Source organism: Epinephelus fuscoguttatus, linkage group LG15 (assembly GCF_011397635.1).
Source record: "Epinephelus fuscoguttatus linkage group LG15, E.fuscoguttatus.final_Chr_v1".
Classification (NCBI taxonomy): Eukaryota; Metazoa; Chordata; class Actinopteri; order Perciformes; family Serranidae; genus Epinephelus; species Epinephelus fuscoguttatus.
The window spans coordinates 5,841,802-5,864,273 of NC_064766.1; the positions used below are offsets into that span (position 1 = coordinate 5,841,802).

Sequence of the window (22,472 nt, forward strand, 5' to 3'; positions counted from 1 at the left end):
CTTTCTTAAGCCTTGAGCTTAAGTAGTATTAGTAAGACCATGTGATCGACCTGAAAAGCATGATGTGATATACTGATAACGACCACCAGCCGCTTCCCAACTCCTGTGCTCCTCTTGCCCTGGCCACCACTCACCATGTCCATCATTTTGAGTCCTTCCAGTAGTTTGCAGTTTCGGTTTTTGAGGCGATGGGCTTCGTCTATCACCACACAGCGCCAAGGCACGCTGCGCAGCTCCGGACAGTCAGTCAGAATCATCTCAAAGGTGGTTATCACCGCGTGGAACCGATACGCTCCCTTTATTATCTTACCCTGAGGAAGAAAGATAAAGAAAAAAAATGAAGGTCAATAAAAGTAATCTGAAATGTCTTTGTCAGTAACTCCTTTATTTTCTCACACCATGGCGCTGCGAGGAAAACTGTTTTCACTTTTACACCAAAAGTAAAATGCACTGACCGACCTTGTGCTACAGAACACTGTCCACATGTTTTGTGCCTTTTTCTGTTTATTCAACCCAGGTCCATTACACAACAAAACACCCCCTCAAACTATAAGCCCTCTTAGACATGGTAGAAATGACCCATGTAGACCAGGAGTGTCCCAAGTAGCTGTTGTATGTCTCTTCTGTATGTAGTGAAGCAGGCAGTGCAGGAAAAAAGAACGCATCGTCCGTTGCGACCTTGAGGATTACCTCTGCCTGGATTAGCAAGGACACGGCTACTACAGCTTATTTTCTTTCTACCTTCTTGGCAAAGGTTGCACTGAGAGATGTTAGTAGCATTGTACGATAAGAGCTTACAGTATATATGGCTTACAGCGAGAGGACTGTAAAGAGCTTACACAGCAGAGGAGCACTGTCCATCCCCAGCTGGCTCAAGATTTCCCCTGACCAAAGAGGTGTTCAGATCTGCTGACTATCTCACACAGCAGCCTCTCATTTCTCCCATCTACTGTAGACTACAGCTATATCATCCTCATTCTAGTTATTCCTCATTCAGAGCTGGTCAAAGGATGCATCACCAGTGAACCTTCTTTAATGAGAACACTCCAGGTTCTGTTTAGTTCCATAGTCTTTTTCTAAATTACATTTTGCAAGCTGCTGTTGGTACAAAGTAGGCTGAGCTACCATCTAGGCGCAGCAATGATTCATCACAATGTGAGTGATGGCTAAACGGTGTCCTGAGTCTTTTGACAACAGCAAATTACATTTATGTTATGTAATATGTGTATTAAGACATCCTGGATAAGACATTTATGAGTTGGCAAATCCCTGAAACACCTTTAAGAAATTTGATATCACTGCTGTTGTTGATCAAGCTAAATCAGACCAGACAGCCTATACAGCTCTGCTCCTGTAGAACTAAGCTAATGTAATGTCTATGACTGTTCTTAGTCACCTGTTTGGCTGGACCGCAGCATGCAAGGTCAGCTCTATAAATGCTAAAGTCTGTGTGCACATGAGTGAGAGAGTGAGTTACACCATTGGTTGGAGTGGGTGATGAACGTGTTGGTGAGTGTTGGTGTTTCTTCATTAGCCGTAGCTCTCTGAAATGAACAGGCGCTGACAGAGCAGTGGACACTGACAGTCCTGTATTACTGTTTTCCTCATTTTCTGTAGTCAGTCTGGCATGAAAGCATGCAGGGATTAGCAAGCTGGCTAACTAAATAGCTATTTTACATGAGTAAAATTTAACAATTGAATGCTTCATCCACACACAGCGTAGAAAAGCATATGGCGATCATCAGATGAGTGACAGCAGTAAAAGCACAGTGGGGTTAGATAACTAACTAGCTAGCCGTGGCCCAAATGGCAGGTTTGGACAGAGGAAAGACTCGTCCTTTTGTTTGAGCAACAGCTGTGTCTGTATGACACACCCTTAAATTCATGAGTAATGTTATTGAACATTATGTATTACAATGTCGGAGCAGTGGAAACAGAACGCTGGAATGGGTGCTACCACCTTAGTAACAACCCTAACTAGAGATCGACTAATCAGTTGGGCCCATTAGACATTTTACAAACTATCGTTATAGGCGGAACTGCTGTGCAGCCTCAACCAGTCACACTGAGACCTACATCACCAAGCAGAGCTGAAAAGAGGAGGGTTGTGTTAAATTATCAGTGTGTACAGCTCCAGAGAAAGCAGGTCCCCTCTGCTGTGTGACTGTGTCTAAGTGTACAGTTCCTCATTTTAAGATGTGTTTACATAAAGTTAAACAGCGAGGCAAAATCTGTGACTGGGTGAATGTTGCCATGTCTCCTTTCAAAATAAAAGCCCTGAATGTTACATACACGGTCTAGCCATATACTAGGTTATAGTCTTGTATTAATACCTCTGGCTATAAAACGGTTTGTCATTTGAAAATAAACATTTTATGATTAATGAGGTTACAGAGCAAACAATCTAACTACTCTTGTCAATCATTTTTACAGCACAGACTGCATAGTGGTAGAAATTAATGACAGTGAAATGTTTAATAAATTTTCCAACTTCTAATCTCGTGTCATTTGTTACATGCATCTTGTCACATATGTGCCAAAAAATGTGTATTTCTAAATCCCCTCTCTCTCTTTGTTTTACCTGTGTGTCTCTGTAGTACATTTCGTACGCCTGGATGGTCTTGCGGCTGGCCTGGCTGCCGTGATAGACCACCACGTTGAGCTCGGTCCAGGTCCTGAACTCTCTCTCCCAGTTGGGAATGGTAGAGAGCGGGGCGATGACCAGGAATGGCCCCTCAATGCCCTTCATGTACATCTCATAGAGGAATGTAATGGACTGAATGGTCTTTCCGAGACCCATCTCATCAGCCAAGATACAGTTACGTCTGTAGAGGACAAATGATGTGGACAGAGTGAACAGGGGGCTAAAAACAGCTGGAATACATGTAGGAATCTGTATTCTATTTTTCTTCTTCAGAGGCATTCAACTAGCAAAGATCTCAAAGCCTGCATGGCAGATACCACAGACTCCTCCCACTGTGGCCCTGATTTGAAATTCCATGACTTTAACATGACTAAGCGATGTGCTTCCATGACCTAAACCATCTTTCCCTTTGGTTTATTAATGCTGCTTTTCCAAAGGGGTGAGGCAGTCTGCTTTCCACTCCAGTGATCTAATGCAAAAAACATGTGTAAGACAAACTGGAAAATTATCTGCCATATTTAAAGACTTGATGGAACTCCTTCAGTTTTTTTCCAGGTCTTAAATACACCTCTGACGCTTCCATGATATTCCAAGAAATCCATGACTAGTATTCCCCCTCAGACAGTAAGATTTGGGGCACATGAAAACACAACAGAAAAATTCACTCAGAATTGAGTTAAACTATAATCTTCTATCTGTGCTGCTGAATGAGGATGTTTGTCTGCAGACTCTTGTGGTTGTATCAGAGCGCACATTTCATGCATGGATGGCACCAGTAGGAAAACATAAACCACACTATGCTAGAGGGCAACTTAATGTCCACTTAAGGCTATTAAATGAGGTGCTATCACATGCGCAGGCTTGCAGTAGCAGTTAGGGACTAATTCTAATAAAATAAAGTTAATGGTGACTTACGAGTTGTACCAGTTGAAGGTTAGCCAGTTGAGGCCTTCTAGCTGGTATTCCCTGAGTGCGTTGCCGTTCCTGTATTCCCTGGAGCCCTCCAGCTTTTTCCAGTCGGCTGCAGGAGGCCGATCCTGGACGCACATTAGATCATTTGGCGTTATAAACAACACTTATAAAACAGATCAGTGGTGTAAGTATGTGGATTGTTCAAAGACTGTATATGGGTTTAAAGGGACAGTTCACCCAAAAATCAAAAATACATATTTTCCCACTTACCCGTAGTGCTATTTATCAGTCTAGATTGTTTTGGTGTGAGTGTTGGAGATGTTGGCCGTAGAGATGTCTGCCTTCTTTCCTATATAATGGAACTAGATGGGACTCAGCTTATGGAGCTCAAAGCATCAAGAAAATACATTTTAAAAACTCAACAGCAATGTCTTTTTCCTCAAGCAGTTTCATGTAGGAATTATTTTCTTTCTACCGAACTACATCCACTAACTGTATCACTGCACACCACGTGATGTAAACATTAGTGCCGTCCTCCTGGGCTGAGCTGTAACATTAGCTACTTCAGTGGTGCAAGGTGAGCTAGCAGTAGATGCACGCTTCCTTCTACGTGGTGATACAGTGAACAGGACTGGATTGGTAGAGAAAAAAATAGTTCCTACACGAAACTGCTCACAACAAGGTCTGTGGATTATCTTGAGGAACTGAGTCATAATTCCTGGAAAGAGATATTGCTGCTGAGTTTTTTTAAATGTATTTTTTTGGCAGTTTGAGCACCACAAGCTGAGTGTCATCTAGTTCCATTACACTGAGGAGAAGGCATAGCACTACAGGTAAGAGGGAAAAAAAGGTGGATTTGATTTTGAGGTGAACTGTCCCTTTAAACTGTGTTTCACTGCTCTTTAAAGAGTTGAAAGAGTTGAGTAATTGATAGGTTGATTGACAGAAAATTATTCAGCAACTAATTTGATAATCCATTGATTGTTTTTGCTAAAAGGACTGATGCATGGGTCAGTTTTCGATTACAGGACACTGTTTACTGCAATTCAAGGTAAACAAGGTCCTTTGAGGGGAAGACGGGCTCAGAAGAGAGAGCCAAAAGCTACATGTTGTTCCACATACCATATGGATAAACACTGTGCGACTGTGGTTTAGGTTTCAAGGGATCTCGTCATGCATTTAACTGTTGACAAGTTCAAGTATTGACCGACAAAGTTATACAGATTCATCCCTCTCCTAATTGAGATGTTTCTCTGTTAGTCCAACTGAGAATCCCTCCAGCTACACTGCTGGCATGGCTAAAACTATAAATACAAAAAAAATCTAAATGCTGCCTCTGTAGAGCATTTCTAACATGGCCCTTAAGGAGAAACAGTAAGCAGTAGTTAAATAGATGGACACAGGGAGAGAAAGGAGTGATGAGGGAGAGACCACAGCCAGTCAGCTGCTTCTGTTCAGCATTAAACACACTGTTAGTGGTTTGGCCTGGCCACAAGAGCAGGGCGTGTGTGCATGTGTGTGAGTGTGTGAGTGTGTAAGACCACAAGAACGTGGCCCTGTGGAGAGCAGTTAGGGGAGCTGTAAATCTGGAGGAGGAAGGAGCAGGCAGCAGGCCAACACACACAAACACACATACGCCTACCGGGAGGAGGCTAGGAGACGTATGGCACCCAACAAGCTCTCACAGACACGCGCTCGCGCGCACACACACACACACACACACACACACACACACACACACACAGCTACTTACCACTCTCTTAGTGTTGGGTGTGCGTGCTGCGATGCGTTCATATTCCTCTATCTTGGACTGGTCGATGTCGGCCTTCAGCTCCCAGGTGGAGTCTTCGTAAGGCAGACTGCACCATTTCACCAAATATAAGGTCACCGTCTGCACAGAAACACACATACACACACACAAACAGGAGGGAGGTTTGGTGAGTGTGTGTGTGGGGAGGGAGAGGCTCAAACCCATGAAAGATGACAGGAAGAGATCAAAGCACCTCTCCGTTTTCATCTGTGCTCTCTGAAACGTCCAGGACACGGTCCACCTCCACGTAGTCTGGGTTAAAAGGCTCATCATCCATCTGGAGAGAAAGCAAGTAGAGTTTTACTGTTAGAAGCTAAGAGGCAGTTTTAAAATAGGTTGGCTTACATCGTGTGTTAGGGTGAGACCAGATGATTTCATGTTCACAGTGTATGACTGAGGTGGAATGCTGATGCCTTTTGAGTATTTCCCATGTGGTTTTTAATTTGTGTCCTTTTTCTTTTCCCAGTAAGACAAACAGCACCAGAAACAAATGAAAGAATAAAATCTGATTCTGGCACCTGAAAATTCTCAGTCAGGAGGGGTTTTTTTTAACTCTGAACCACCACTGTAACTCAACTGGTTTAAGCCTTACATGTGGTGACATGTAGAGCATGTAGAGCTACTGTTTATTCTGGCATCATGTTGGCTAGGACTTTGGTGATATCCATATGTAAACAAATATGCATGGAAGCACAATGAGCAATCTTGAGGTCAGCAAAATTATCAAGGTCATGTCCAAATATCGTACAATAAGTCAATAAGGTAATTATGGTAGGCCTCGGTCTTACCTCTGTTATGAAGTTGTTGAGTTGTTGCTTGGCCCTAAACCTCTTGACCTTCTGGTGTATTCTCTTGTCCTTCTCCAGCTCCTCCAGGTCTGCCCAGCGACAGTGGAGGTATGAACTGAGACACAGGAGACACAAAGCGATTCATATCACTCCTACTGAAGCCAGGCAGTAACAAGAGTGCATGTTGCAAATATAACACTCAACACTGGTGATCACTCTTTACTGGTTGCACACCTATTTGCAAGTTGTGTGGTCAAATGTGTGCATGCAGCTTAAATCTCATTTGCATTTTCTTTTGCTGTCCAAACTGCAATCTGAATGAAGTCTGGAGAGATACATGAACGGTGTGCCTGCTGAATAAATGACTGCTTTGACATAAGCTGCATAAAAAAATACCAAAATGTTTTAAGCAATATGATCGAATGTGACTGTACTACTACTGCTTTTATGTTATTGATGCAAGAGTGGATCTGAAGAAGAAATGGCTGAGTCACCACACCATAAAAGACAGTGAATAAGGCTTTCAGGTAGAATATACTGAGCTTTTCACACCTATGGATGCCATGGACACCCTGGTGTGTTGAAAATATGTCTGAAAAAGAGCAATCCCTGCTGTAAAAGACAAAAGAGGTAGACGTGGAAAAAATGGCTTGTTACTCACAAGCCCTTGAACTTGACATAGAATTCCTCCACCTCCACTTCCTCCCCCGACTCCAGCTGAACAGAAAAAAAGGGTAATAATAAGCAAATATAGCAACTGCATGGTGAAAGAGCAGAAGTGGCTCGTCATTGTTATACAACATGTGGTTAAGTGGCACAGAAGGAGCCTGCATAACACACCATCACACTGATGTCAGTCAACACTGAATCTCACTCTGCTTGACATCGTCACACTGGGGGAAAGTATTGTTTCATTCATATCTTGTCAGTCTCTCAGACATTCACTGTTTTGGATAACACATAAAGGCCAAATGTGAATGAAGCTTAAAGAGAAGTAGAATTTTGGGAAGGAAATGTGAACAATTTCAACATCAAATCTAGACAGAGATTAATAGCCAAAGGAAATGATTTCTCAGAATATGTGGCAAACAACAAACACAAACATCTAACACTGAAAGATGAAGCAGCTCTTTGTTTTTTTCTGTTTATACAGGATGGGTGTGAAAGGGAAATACCAAAACAGTGGTTCTTTTAAGCGCGGTGTCCACTTCCATTCACCATTACTACTGTAACACACACACACACACACACACACACACACACACACACATATACGCGTGCACACCCCCCCCCCTCCACCATGCTACTACTACTGTAATGCCATGAATCATCAATCACACACACACCCTGCCTGAGGAAACGCTAGCTTGGCGTCTGGCGTAGCTAGCATTGTGGTTTTGGCTGTATGCCAAGCCCGAGGTCAACTCTGAATGGAGCTGTGAGTGTGTGTGCGTGTGTGTGTTAGTTTGTGCGTGTAGGTGGGGGGTAACCCGTTGGCAGCTGGCTAGCAAAGGAAAGTTGGCTGGTGACTATATGTGCGTGTATTGGCTCAGGGATGAGCTTTCTTTAGACGAGCCGTCTAAAACAAAGCCGGGTAGATGCGCGCACACACACAAATACACACGCAATCAGATACACACAGAGCTCCAAGCGCACACACACTGAAATACAAGAACTCTTGTCTCCGCTTACCAAATGAATACACGCTGTCTGAGCTGTGTGTGTGTGTGTGTGTGTGTGTGTGTGTAATCTGCTTAGGCCAGCTGTGGAGCGGCTAATCAGATGACGTAAACTATGACTTGGGCCAGTGTGTCCATGTGTGCATGTCTCTGTGTATTGTGTCAGTGTGCGCGTGTGTGTGTGTGTGTGTGTGTGTGTGTCACTGTGCAGCTCACCTGTTTCTTGGTGATGCGTTTGCCCATGATCTTCTCCACAACTGGCCCCTCGGCCTCGGCCACATCCTGGAAACACACAGAGGATCTAAAGTGTTGGAGCTGTTGTGCATGTTTTAATACAGCTGTTGATACAGAATCCCTCTGACAAGTCTGAAACACACTGCTTTTATAACAGCTAAGGCTCAGTAACAACTGAAAAACACTGTTTCTTCGGGTGACAATGCAGATGTAAAGGGCCATCCTTCATTATCTACCATTTTTGTACATGCAGCTATGTTTCTTGATTACAAAGAAAGAAGTTTTTACACAGTTTTACAGTTCTACCATTATTGGGTGGCGCTTAACAAAGCAACATGCCGGTATTTATGACTAGTATCAATTGAACTTTTTTTTTTTTTACTCGTATTGCTGCATTACCTGAGTTAGAGTTACTGATACTAATTTGTTTACTGAGATGAGGGTAGATAATGATTTTGAAAACAGGGAAGATGTGCAGAGACTGAGATGGCTGTTCACGTTTTAGACGTATAGACTGGCATGTTACCTGGGGAAAGCCTCGGAGAGGAGAAAAGGAGCTCTTAATAAAGATGTTCTACTAAGAACATTTAAAAGTTATATTCAACACATTATCACCAAATATTGTTGTTTAGTTTTTCATTAGTTTTTGCAGATGAACCCCCTCCAGATTAGTGTTGTCACAGTACCAAAATTGGGACCCACTGTACGATACCAATGAAAATATCATGGTTCTGAGTAGTATCACGATACCACAGCGAAAATGAGGCAGATGTGCCTTTTGTCATTTATGAAAAGATAAATCACTTTTCTATTATAGGCTACATCAATGATATTTCAATGGAATAAATTACTTATTGACTTATTCATACTTCAAAAGCAGCATCAATAAGTGATGAACATAGGGGGGTTCAAAATTAAATAAATAAATAAAATAAGAATCAACCAGCCACCCTCCTCCTCTGACAAGTCCCTTCATAAGTAAAGAACAGTCCCTAAAGTGCGGTGAGGTTTGTGGGCCGTGAACGGCTCGTTTCTCCTCTGACACATCACGTACGGTCTGTGTTCGGCTGGCTCGGCTGTTCAGGTAGTTCTGGGCAGTCATGACGCCAAGAAGAGGATATTATTGGAGCCGACTACTCCGTCGCCGGGTAAGCCGATGGCCACCGTAATTGACAGGAATACATTACTGTCATGACATTACTATTTAAGCCTATTTTGCTCGCTCAAAACTATTTTTCATCGCAAACGCGAGTGCGGTGACGGACGGATCGTCACACTGCCGACACGTCACGCTGTTTGATTGCGTTATCAAAACACGCCACTATTATTCGGCCTTGCTTTTATCTTATTCCACCGAATACCGAATGTGTGTTTTCTTGCAATATTCGGCCGAATATATTCGGTTACCGAATATTAAAATAATTTTACAGTTCAATATTTTGAGAAATACACTGATTCTTTTTCTTTCTGAGAGTTTTTATGTTTTCCTTTCATTCATTGAAACTATAAACAAAAGTTCTCAAATGTTCATTATCGTCTAAACACAAGAGGTCATACAAGAACTTTGCCTAAATAAAATACTACTTTTAAAAAGTACATTCGCTGCCAGCTTCAGGTACTTGGTTGGTACCAAGAAAGCACTAATTTAATTATCTAATCAATAAAGGTTTAAAAAAGGTGCAAAAAGAAAACAATGAATTCAGTGTCTGATGCTGTCGGGCTCACTGATGTACTTCAACTCCCACAATGGTCAAATATAACCACATATAGTTTAATAAAAAGCCCTCAGTATGAGTGTTGGGCAAAATCTGAAAATCTGGTATAAACTGTGCAACTGCTCCCTGTATATATGATCATGTCATTCAACTCTGCCATGTTAAGATTTTTAAATGTCAGACTCTGACCATATACTCATTATAATACAAACCAATAAGGGAGACCCAAGTTGTACCTGTTGTTGCGATGACGATGATGGGGACCTGGGTGCTGGTGAGTCGTCTCCGCTGTCATCTTCCTCTGAGATCCTGAACTCAAGATCCTCTGTGTACCTCTTCCTCTTCACCTGACGACTGGAGCGACGCTTCTGTTGGACAGAGGAAGTGACATCAGCTGGCATCAGCTGGAGTTTTGTGACCCTCCCAGCTCGGTAACTGGTAACTGACTTGTTACCATGCTCCTTTCACTTAATTCATTAAAATTAATGATAAAGCAAAGACAATGCCCCTCCAAAAAAGGACGATGTGGCAACAGACAAAAAACACCATACTGTATATTACACTATATCAAATCAGAGATGGAGAGAGGACTGTGTGTGCTTATCATTCACCATGCTGTCCTCCTCTAACAAACAGACTTCATTTTCATTATTCATTATTCTGTTCCATATGGTCCAGCATGTTATCCATATTGACTTCACCCAATTTGTTGGGCTCAAAACACTGCCAAAAAATAAGGATGTGTAAAGAACTACTGAAGTGAACAGACTAAAGAGGACATACTGTTGCTGAGGTGCTCTCCTGTTTGAAGGAGAGCCACGACTCTTTATGCAGCTAATAGCCAGATGCTACTCTGTTTACATGGCCCACATAATTACATTTGCACATAAAAAAATTGATCTGTTTGAGGAGGGATACAGTGGAGTTCTGCTTGTTCCTTTGAAGAGCACCTTCCATAGCAAACAGGGAAAAAATGGATTTTACATTTTATTTGAAATACAAATACAAAAAATGTGTATGCAGCAGCTGAGAAGTTGCTGACAGTGCATCATGTGAACTTGGCAGAGGGGCCTGTCTGCTTGGTCTGTCAACAAGGCTGGTTTACAACACAAACAGTAGATGTCAACTGGCTCAGCGCCTTCTATCTCTACAGGCTGTGACACAGGGATGTGCAAAGGTTTCACGGCCTCCCATTTTTTTTGCTGGGTTTCCTGGAACCACACAGCAATCCAATATTAACTGGTCCTTTGAATACTTTGTGGAGTTTTTATAGGCGCCTGGAAAGTTGAAACAAGCTTCAAAACTGCTGCATTCCGCGTATGCATCTCCCACCTGTACGCCATCATCATCGTCATCTTCAGGAGCTGAGGGGGGTGCAGATTTCACCTCCACGTCGTCGCTGACTGACGGCTCTCTCTTCCTCTTGGAATCCTTCTTAGCAGCGCTAGCCCCACCCTCAGACTCGACCTTCTTACTGCTGAGGAAAGAGAAGAAAAAAAACTTTTCATTCACTAAAGAACAAACAATTGGCTAAAAACAACAAAAGATCATTCCTCAAAGTGTTACCTCTTCTATGGGCTACAAGGCATTGGGGTGTGTGTGTGTGTGTGTGTGTGTGTGTGTGCGCGTGTGTGTCTGTCTGTCCCAGGGCGGTCGCCATGTTTGATTTACCCATTTAGAAATCATTAGTGTGCCTCAGGCTCTGGCACACAGGGGGTTAATATGATGAAAGACTGCAAGGAGGTGGGGGAGCAAGATAGAGAGATACAGGCACAGAGAGGAGGAGAAAGGGGGGCCCAGAGAGAGAGACACGGGGAGAGGGGGAAAGAGAGAGAGACACAGGGAGGGAGGGAAAGAGAGAGAGACACGGGGAGGGAGGGAAAGAGAGAGACAGGCAGACAGAGAGAGGGACAGAGGAGAGAGAGAGGCCCCAGAAAGAGGAGGGGGGAGGGGTTGAAAGGCCCCCAGGCTTCCTCTAATCTCTGGCATGGAAAGCAAGAGGAGCTGGCTCCATCTGCGAGTGAGTGTGCATACACACCACAGAGGAAGGCGAGAGGACACTCAGCACCACTCTTATGTCTCTCACACAGTACTCAGTTACTTCAGACATAATGCTGCAAAGGCAACTTACAAAATACTGGTTTTCTAATACCAACACACAGTTGTATACCAAAGCCATAATTAGGGTTAGGACATTTATTTGCATTCAAATCCAGGATAGAATCTACTTATGGAATCTGGATCCTTTCAAATCCACTTATAAAATCTATTTAGGTTTAGCTTTCAGCATTTTCAAGTAACTCAACCCGTAATTACAATCTGAAAATGAGAAGAGTAGTAGGATGAAATGTTGATACAACATATACCACAATAAGAAAAGTGTAGCCTGCTAACTTTTATACGCCTTATTTTTGGCTGCTTCTTTCTCCAAATACTGAACTAATATGAATTCACAACTAATGAGTTGATAAAATTTAAATCTCAAATAGGGAGTGCTGCCCTGGGTCAAGAAACTAGGTGTTGGTGATTGTAAAAAAATCAGATGCTCTCCAAGGATATAAGAAGTAGTTTTGTAAGGATAACAAACAATGACTGTCCAGCATATGTAATGTAGATGTCCATGGTATGGGCTAGCAATCTGAAAGGCATCAGAAGAACTGTGATTGTGTGTAAAAAATCCTTTATTGAGAGAGGGTGGTGGATGGTGCATAGTAAGACCAGAGGACAAGGTGGAACTGTAACTGAAAGTAACACAAATATAAGGTGGTCAAGGCTATAGTAAAAAGATTCAGTCGTTGCTAAGCAAATATGGGAGCATTACGGGAGCATTATCCGTTGCTGGAGGAATTAGACCTGGCTATAAAGTATTGGCTTTATATGACGTGAACCAGTCCTGAAGGGAACGTGGGTGTCTTCGTCATCATCTGTTTCCACCCTTCCGGACTAAGGGCGCATTAACACCAGCTTCGTCCAAGACACTCGGTTCGATTGGGCAGGGAATGCAAAAAAAATTTCACACCTTCATTTGGTTTGGTTCACTTTCACACTGCACTTTTTAAAGTGGACTAAACCACCTGCATAAACCTCACGCAGTTACAACAGCTGCTTGTTTGGGGGCTGTATTGCCCGAAACAACCACTGATCGGTAAGAACAAAACCATGAGGAAGAAGCAAACCGGGCTCATCAATTGGCCGGGACCGAAAATGGAAATACATTGTGGGTAGCCACAATCAACTGCGATATATAGTCCTCTTACCATGTATTTATAAGCGCATGTACCTCCTCATTACTCCACATTTGCCCACGAGACATTTTCCAACTTCTTCTGTTTTTTTTTTGTTTTTTTTTTTACATCTGCTTCACCTGGTTCCCGCTGTTGGCTATGTTTTGTTTCTACCCAAAATGCACTGCACTCTACTTCACTTCCTCTCTTTGGTTCACTTCCTGTCTTTGATCTGCTGGATAGTCCGTTTGCATTTCCCACTGCAAGTAATCTGCACCAGGGTTCGCTTGTTTGGTCTGCACCAGAGTTTGAATGAGCGTTCAGACCACTGCAAATGAACCAAACTATCCTTGGAACCAGGGTTCGTTTAAAGCGAACCAAAAAGCACCAGTGTGAATGCATCCTAAAACGCAGCATCAGAGTTTTCAAACTAAAACATGGTCAGCAGTGTTTTTTAAGGTACGGTTCCAAAACGCTTGAGTAGTGTGGACGCTCGCCATAAATGTAGCAATAGCTATGCATCTGAAACACGAAAAGATATTAATGTGGATGTAGCCTGAAACTTTTATATTTGTTATAACATTGAAAACATGAAAAAACCCTGAACCAAATCCTTAGCTGAAGTTATGGAAAGCCCCAGGTTGTGCATTGTCATTCAGCAGTGAGAGTGGGGTTACATAGGAATGTTCATTTTTCTTCAAACAATTTTTAGTCAATCACATGCTGGCTTACAGGAGGAGCACATTAACAAGACAACATTTAAGTTTCAAATCGGCCTTTGATTCCCTATGAGTTACTTGTGGAATTAACACTGATTAGCTACAGTTGTAATTTGATGAGGAGGTTTGTCACTTGAACAGGCCAAAATGCTGGTCATCACTGTACAAAAATAAAAGGAGAAGCCTGCCACCTGACTATCTTCTGCACTGGCCTTTGCTAAGGACAAAAAAGCGAGAAGAGATAAAAGGTTTCATAACAGATTTGTTAGCATTGGAGCTTTGCAAATCCAGTATACTGCAAACCTGGAACCGGATCCATAATGGAACACACTGTATCAACCCAACTGTACTCTTTAGTTAAAACACTGCAGTTTTACCAACATACAGTTATACATTTAGGTCATGAGGACATGATGATTTGCTCCTCTAACGTACTATAAAATACAAGGCACAGAATGTACAAGAGTGTGTGTGCTGTGTCTTTCATAGTCTGAGCCTGTGTGTTGCCTCTGCGCCCATGTTGCCCTCTGCAGTACTGTATGCCTGGATCTCTCTATCCTACTCTGTGCCTAAGTCGCTCACCCTCTCTCCTACTCTGTGCCTCTCTCTCCTTCCTCCCCTCTCTCTCTCTCGCTCTCTCTCTCTCTCTCCCTGTCTCTCGCCCCCTCTGTCCCTGGGGCCCTTCTCCTTTCATCCTCACGCCAAAAGCAATCACCATCTCCGTGGTAACGGCTGGTCATGTGACCTGCACCTGTTCCTCTGGCTGGTCGCCACACGCTGGAGCCATCTGGCCACACACATACACGAACACATGCACGCACACACACTTCTCCACTTGGCTGCCTTCTCCCCTCTCTTCCTCCTAGTGTCTTCATGGCCTCACTTCTCTCCTAGAGCCCTTCATCACCTCCGCAACTCTTCCTGCTCTGTCCATCTCTTCAGCCCTCTTCGTCTACTGCTTCAACTATACAACTCTCATCTCATTTACTTTATTAGTATTATTTTTGTCAAATTAAGTTGTCCCAAAATGCTTTAGCTGTTTGAATAAATCAACTTGTGCCACAATAAACTCCTAACAAGTTCACTGCACCTCATCAAAATACTGTCAAAACACTGCTTCTGCGTAGTGGTATCATACTATTCTACTCATTATGACAGAGGCAGCAAATACTTCCAAATTTTTGGGGGGAAAAAATGAGTATTTTGGAACATGCTGAATGTATGGCTGGGCAAGAAGTTTAGTGGGGTTACTTTTCTGCTGTGTTAGTTCTTGGAATAATAAATTAAAGTGTATTGTTATCACTGTACGCCTTGAAACTACGCCTGACACTAGTCTAGAGTGGATGAGTAATTAGAGCAAGGTATTACTTATTTCTTAATAACATGTACCAAATGACAGTGTGACAATGCGTTAATGTGGGAGGTGCCGCACGCAGTGATGAACCTATAGAGAATTATCACTTTAATTATGAAGCTCCTCTCGGCCGTACTCAGCTTTATACCCTTTTTCGCCAAAAAAAAGGTCGATTAACTCCTTTTTAACTGCCGGCAGACCAGAGCCATGTAACCAAGTATGCCTTTGATGGTGCCGTTCTTTTTTTTATTTTTATTTATTTATGTTTTTGTTTTTTTTACACTGGTGTGTAAACTTAGATGTTCACACACATCAGACAACAGGTTAGTAGACAGTTAAACTGTGGAGGCTAGTGAATATGTTTTGGTAGTTACTTCTTTTTTAAATGTCTTAGTAAGAACCAATTTAGAATGGTGTTTGAGCACTGTTTGGGCAGAGATAGATGGAATTTGTGGCATCGGGGCATCAAATTAGCACATCCACTTTGGTGTCATGTTTCCATCACTGCTTATCAGAGCTGATTGGAGATAGAGCCAACGAATAACATAACTACTGCAGAGTAATTTGTCCCGGGAGTGAATGCCAATTGTAACCTCTCCCACTAAAGAAAAAAGCCAGATGTTAGTGTTTTAGTGGGCTTATTGTCCAGTGGCAAAGGGGCTTTGTAGAGAGATTCAGCTCACTGTGCAGTAACTTCGTCTATATGTTTAGCAGACTATCTAGCAAATATAGTGGAGCATTTAGCAAAGCCAGATATTTCCCTCAGTATATACTGGACTTGCATTCATCAAGTGGCCAAACAGGACTAACGGTGAAAGATAATGTTGCTCCATGCTGAATGTGTAAAAAAAATAACCTTTGCCAGCAAGTTCGCCATTTCAACTTAAAAGGTGACGATGTCAGAGGTTGGACTGAACTGTGTGTATGACTATTTTAATGAGACACAAATAAGCCTAATAAACAGTATATCACTACAGCTTTCTCTACTGCTGATGTGCGGAGTAGTCATCTTGGATATTGAGGTCAGTTCCTCTGACTTTTCAAGTCGGAAATCCGACTTCAGGGGACGTTCCAGTTGAAATCAAGTTGAACTCTGAAATTCCGACTTCCCAGTGCAAATGGAACACACTACTATAACCTGGCACTCACACATGGTGACCAGCTGCGGTGCACTGTGTGTAAGAGTGTGTGTGTGTGTGTGTGTGTGTGTGTGTGGGGTGGGGGGGATGGGGGGGTGTTGAGATGCTGCTCTTTCAGATCGGGGGAGGGTGGATAAAGGAAAGACAGGAAGCAGAGCAGGGGGATAAAATATGGGGAGAGAGAGGACAAGAGTTGAAGAGGAAGACACACACACACACACACAAAAAAACGGGGAAGGGTGGAGTGTAAAGGACACCTGCTGCCGTGATGAGTCATACCAATGAACCCCAGTGCACACACTCGACCCATGGCAACAAAAACCCACACCAGTGGCCAGAAGGCAAACACACACACTTCTGTGTTCAAAAAGTGCTGTATTTGCACACACGTCTGCAGACACGCACAAAGCAAGGTGCCTGCATGCATGTCTGACTTGTTTGTGTGTACTGCAAACAAATCACCCCTACACACACACACACACTGAGGGAAGGGTGTGGCAGCTGAGAGCTAGGTTATTTATAGATGTACTTCCTCTGAGAGAGGTAGACAGAGAGAGAGAGGGAGAGCACAAGTGAGAGAGCAAAGGAAAAGAGGGATGGAGAGAGAAAGCAAGGTCAAAGGAGAGGAGTGAGCTGACTGGACTAGTAAACCACATGATTCTCTGTAACAGACACACACACACACGCACGCACGCACGCACGCACGCACGCACACGCACCTTCCTAGACAGCTGAAACTAATAGTGCTGAATGCATCTGAGGCTTCCATTTACTGTCTCTTTATTATTATCAAGTTTGCCTGTACAAACTATTGTTGCCATACACGATAACACATATTTTAAAAAGGTGCTGTATGCGACATTTAGAGCATTAATATGTAAAGATATATTGGAGTAATGACATCCTGGGCAGAGAATGAATTTGCGCTTCCTCAGTGTTGTGTTGTAATCCCAGCTTCTGTTGTAGGTAGTCTGGCTGCACATGCACAGAAGTCCCTGTGTCTGCATCCCACTGGCTAGCTTATTGCCCCTGTACTGCATTTGGTGGTTACCACTGATAACGCCTTTCCAGACCAACAGTGACAGTAAGGTTATTGTCACTGAGTAACAGCACCCACTATCCAGTCCCCACCTTTGGGCAACCAAAGCAGGTCCGGAGGGGAGTTAAAACTCGTTTTACTTTATGGTAATGAGCTCCTGCAAGTCTTCCTTGCTATTTCTGTTTTCATTGACCAAACAGAACTTTCTGGAGTCCAATTATGAGCTTTTTGACTGGACAACAGCAAGCAGCAACTACTCTGCTTTCAAGCCAGTAGTCCGCTTTGCGGCTCCTTTAAATTGACAAGCACGATTGAACATTCAACCAAAGCTGCCACAAATATTTTTGACAATCACGCTTCTTGGGCGTCCGCAAGAGACTTTGCCTCTTTGAAAGCTTCTGGTTTGAACATACAGTTATCCCTTTATACAGAGAGATCACGGTACAGGGCCACTGCGAAGTCCCTTCATTATGCCACCTTTTCATTTTTACACAGTAGTAAACAACAGCGATAACATGTCGCTCCAGTGAGTGATGTTAGACTGCATGTCGGCACGCTGGAAGCAAAAGAGGTGTGACTGGCATGACATGTAACACAACAGCACTGGCTTCTAGTGCAACAAACACACATTAGCAGCACTTACTAACCAATAACAATGGCATAACATAGCAATAACAATCATTTACCATCTACATAGCAGCTGATCTTATCCTCTGCTCTGAGGGCAAGGAGCTCCCAGACCTCCTTGTTTTTCCAATTTGTGGACATTTTTGGTGGCTGTCCTTTTTCTTTGAGTTAGCTGCTATTTGCTAACAGCTACTTTCTAAATACTTTCTAAAGACATAACACAGTCAAAACATCACCCCTGGGCCACCCGTGATCCCATCGTGCCATATGTCCCCATTTATAAAGACATCACTTCAGCACTGTTACTACCTCCACTGCTAGCTTAAAGGTGAGACAACTCTGCCCACCCATTCTGCGAATGTACCTTTTATACAGAACTATTAGGCCTTGTAACAGTGAAATTCCCATCTTGAAGAGGCATTATAAAAGGGGCTATAAATATGCTCTGAAATGTGGCACACAGCCCATTTCAGCCTTTGAACCCATGAAAACTTACAGTGTATCTGTGCTGGAATCAATGAAACATAATCTCTTGTGATAGCAGTATCTCCCAGTGTCGATTACAAACATGAATCCATAAATCAGATTAGAAGAAATCATAAAAATATACATTCTAACTTCATATTTTGCCTCAACTGTCAATATCAATGCCAACACCAACTTTCGACTTGATGGTACAATAACTTATTCTGAAAGTGCCTAGCCAATATGACATGACTCTAAGTAACAATGCCACAAACTTGTAAATAAAAGGAAGTGAAACCTGAAGAACAGCCTGTGCTCAGATGGTTAACAGTAACAGCCCAACACCCTGGTTACAACAATCCAGTAAAAGCTTCAATCTGCCCTGTAGTGTTCATACATAAATGCAAATATGCTGAGCAGAAAAAAAAAATCCATCATAGCACGGTATGGGCCACATGAAATAGTGGAGCTATGGGGCTTAATTCTCCACCCACTGGTGGAAATCTCACACAAATCCCCCAAAAATGCAATGGAACATATGTGCTAATGGCCCCTGAAGAGGATTTTCTCTGCACAAGTGAGAAGTTCCTTTTAGAGCTTTAACACATTTAAAGTCAAGCATGTATTCTGCACCTCAGATGCCAAAAAAGTTGGGACGTTGTGTAAAACATAAATAAAAACAGAATACAAAGATGTGTAAATTCTTTTTGACCTATGTTTAATTGATTACAATCCAAAGACAAGATATCTTATGTTCAAACTGATAACTGCTGTGTTACATCACCTTTTCTTTCAACAGCACTCAGTAAGTGTTTGGGAACTGAGGACACTAAATGCTGAAGTTTTGAAAATTAAATTTCTTTCTGAAGATTCACAAATGGGCAACCCTCAAATCTTTAAGATTTAAAGACTGTGTGGAAGAATGGGCCAAAGCACCTTCTGAACACTGTGAGAGATCAGTTTCTTCATATAGGGAGCACCCTGAAGCTGGCATAGCAAACACAGGCTTCTCCTGGTATTAAATACATATATATTTAGTTATTTATTTTGCATGAAATGTTACAAATACTTTATCTGTGTAGTTTTATTAACTTAATACTAATGTCTGGTCTACATTGCATGTGGATAGCTGCATAGGAAACGTGTGTAAAGGACAAAAATTGACCTGATGAATACTTTCTTCCCCCCACTGTATGCTGAAAAGGATTTGCGAGTCATTGCTTCTGTTTTTATTTATGCTCCACACAGCCCCTAAACTTTTTGCGTTGGGGTTGTAATAAGTCAGAAAGGGTAAACAGGAACAATTCTTCTGAAGGAAAATGACCCAGAATCAAGGCAACAGCTAGCTGCATAAAACATTTTTAAAGCCTTGAAATCATATGTCACTAAAACCAAAAACTTACAGTTACAGACCTACAGACGTACGGCCTGACTTTCCTATGAGGGGTGAACCATGACTAAAGAGTTTGAACTTCAAGCTAAACTTTATTGAAAAATATGGAAACTTTATGTGCATATGGGCAAAAGACAACATGGTACATCAGAAGAAAAAAAACACCACAATTCTCAGCCCTTGGCATAATTGAGAAAGACAGACAGACAGAAAGGAAGAGGGAGGATGGGGAGGGCGGTGGTGAGGAAAAGATGAAAGGATACGCTCCTCTCCAGCAGGAAGAGGTGGGATTGGAGGGAGGAGAAAGGAGAAGAAAGAATAAAAGAGAAGATAGTTGGGTGATTGCAGCAGTCCACCATTTTAGAGTAGCAGTGAATGGCCGGCAGCCATTATTATGCTAAATTAACCTGGGAGCTCCAGGCCGCCACTCAAGATGGAGGAAAGCCTGACAACAGATAAGAGCTAGTTTACTAACACACTCACATGAGGGGCTGAGAATGGACTCCCCCACCCCCACATTTCCTCTGCCCTCACACATGCGCATGCACACACACACACAAAACACACACACACACACACACACACACACTCATAGTTGTGGCTGTGGAGTGGTCAGCGGCATGGCCTTCATTATAATTAGACGCCATTTTCTGCCACAAAGATTACCAGCAACCCCTCCCCCAACACATGCATGCACACACACATAACACGCCTGTCCCCTCACTGCTGCACACACACTCCCCCTATTCCCCGCCTCTGACTCTTTTCCAGTGGGCGATGCATGCATACGCAAACACACACACCTCCCCCAGCGCTGACCCCTGCCTGCTGCTTTGGCCCTCCCTCATCCTTGGGATAAAAGGGGCCGAGAGGAAAGAGAGAGGGAGGGGAGAGAGACTGAAGGCTGGGACACGGAGAGAGGGAGAGAGATGGGGGCTGCCTGACACATTCCTCAGTCCGATCAAGTTTCCACCTTCTCAATGAAACCACATCTGACTCTCTCATACACAAACACTTTCAACTCTCTTTGCCTCTTTCTATCCCTCACTCTGATCTGACAGAGAGCATCCATGTCAAGAGAGATCACAGACTGTAATAAAAGAGAAGGACTGGGATAAATGTTGCCCAAAAAGTGAGAAGAAAGACATGATAAAGCCAGAGAGGAAGAGTGAGAAAAGGCCGTGATAAGACCTGTGTAAACAAAGTGAACCAAAGCTGATATCGACACACACTGATAAGTACCAGAAATTTGATCTAGCTAATCTATATCCTGCCCAGGAAGTTTAAATTCAACTGATCACACTCTTTGCACGGTCACATGCTTGGTATGGAAAATAAGCAAAAATGGAGGAGAGGATGTTGCGCAGCCAAAATCTGACAGGATAAAGCTAGCAATCTGTATTTTTCTTGTCATCAACAAATCCCATAAAAAGACAAAAACCAACAATGTGAATCCAAAGCCTGATACGTCTTATTCCTCTGTGCCACTGGGCTCCATTGTTGTCCAAAAACTATTACAAACACATCATCACTGTTGCCCACTTGGCTGCTGTTTAGTAAAAGTTACAGTCTCACTTAATGCCTCCTTAGTGCCATCTACAGAAACTAACACAGAAAATTGGGAATTACATGTCACAGTGCAGAACACACAGGTCATCTCCGGGTTGTAAAGATGTGTGCAACAACACTGCAGCAATGAGCCTGTAGCAGCAGGGATCGAACAGTACACAGTAGTCCTGGCTTGGTATGAGTTTGGTACAATGGAAAAATACACAAATGCATAAGTATATATTTTCATTTATTTTGAACATAGGATAGTGCAAGTGTCAAAGCCAGGCAATGCTCTTGCTTGCTCATGTGCTGTTTTGAGTTTGAGTGGTTTTATCTATGTGACTGGAAACATGGGGTTGATTGGGCGCAGACCTGGAGAGATGTGAACAATTTCTGGTTTTGATGTCGTTACTCAAAAAGCCTTTTGAACTTTTTGGATGCAATTGTTATGTAGGCATCTTGTATCTATATTCTACTTGTTAACAGCTATCAATTGTTTTTACAGTGTTAGAGTCACAACATTGATTTAAAAAACTCAAGATCTCAAAAGTTACATCTGTCCCCACGTGCAGGAGTGATAATAACAGCAAATGGGATTTGGGAAGCATTTTATCAAACATAATTTGACATCCACAACTGTGAACAAATATGTGTCTAAAGCCCTTCTCATGTCAGCGGACACAATACATTTTTTCTGGTGGCGCAAAATAAAACATTTTTCAGCACTGCTGCTGAAAAAAATACTAGGGGAAACACTGTTATCACCCCGCTGATTAGCATATCTGGGTGATGCCGCTGAATGTGAGTTAGCAGTTTCCAGTCACAGACCCTACAATGGTGGAGCAACGCCGACACACATCCTGGTATTAAACACAACTCTCTTTTTTTGACCAGGAACCCGCAGGTGGGTCCTCCAGTTTCTTTGTTTCATTTGCGCACGCCAGAGTATGACTGACTCGCATTATGATCTGCCTGAGTGCTAACATTAGCATGTGTTGCAACACTAAATGGCTAAACTTGTGCTTGTTAACCTAGAGTCCACATCACACACATCAATCTACATTATGTGCATTCTGCATGTGGCTGCATGCACTGAACCTCCGTACTGTGACAGTTCGATACAAATACATCAAAAGATACTAAGCAGCAAAGATGAACAAAACTACATAATGAAAAACA

At 42.7% G+C, this 22,472-nt stretch overlaps 1 protein-coding gene across 2 annotated transcripts in view; it reads right to left on the reverse strand.

The window, feature by feature from the left end:
- The window catches only part of chd7 (chromodomain helicase DNA binding protein 7), a 94,112-nt gene that overhangs the window by 32,385 nt on the left and 39,255 nt on the right, over positions 1-22,472 (reverse strand). Inside the window, exons 5-14 of one of the 2 annotated variants that reach the window (XM_049598743.1) lie at positions 11,115-11,256; positions 10,019-10,150; positions 8,050-8,115; positions 6,816-6,871; positions 6,155-6,269; positions 5,560-5,643; positions 5,310-5,447; positions 3,560-3,681; positions 2,582-2,825; positions 135-311 (exon numbers count right to left, since the gene is read on the reverse strand). In XM_049598743.1, the coding sequence (XP_049454700.1) occupies positions 135-311; positions 2,582-2,825; positions 3,560-3,681; positions 5,310-5,447; positions 5,560-5,643; positions 6,155-6,269; positions 6,816-6,871; positions 8,050-8,115; positions 10,019-10,150; positions 11,115-11,256 (1,276 nt within the window). Of the gene's footprint in view, positions 1-134; positions 312-2,581; positions 2,826-3,559; positions 3,682-5,309; positions 5,448-5,559; positions 5,644-6,154; positions 6,270-6,815; positions 6,872-8,049; positions 8,116-10,018; positions 10,151-11,114; positions 11,260-22,472 lie in introns of both variants that reach the window. The other variant, XM_049598742.1, reaches the window with a different exon arrangement.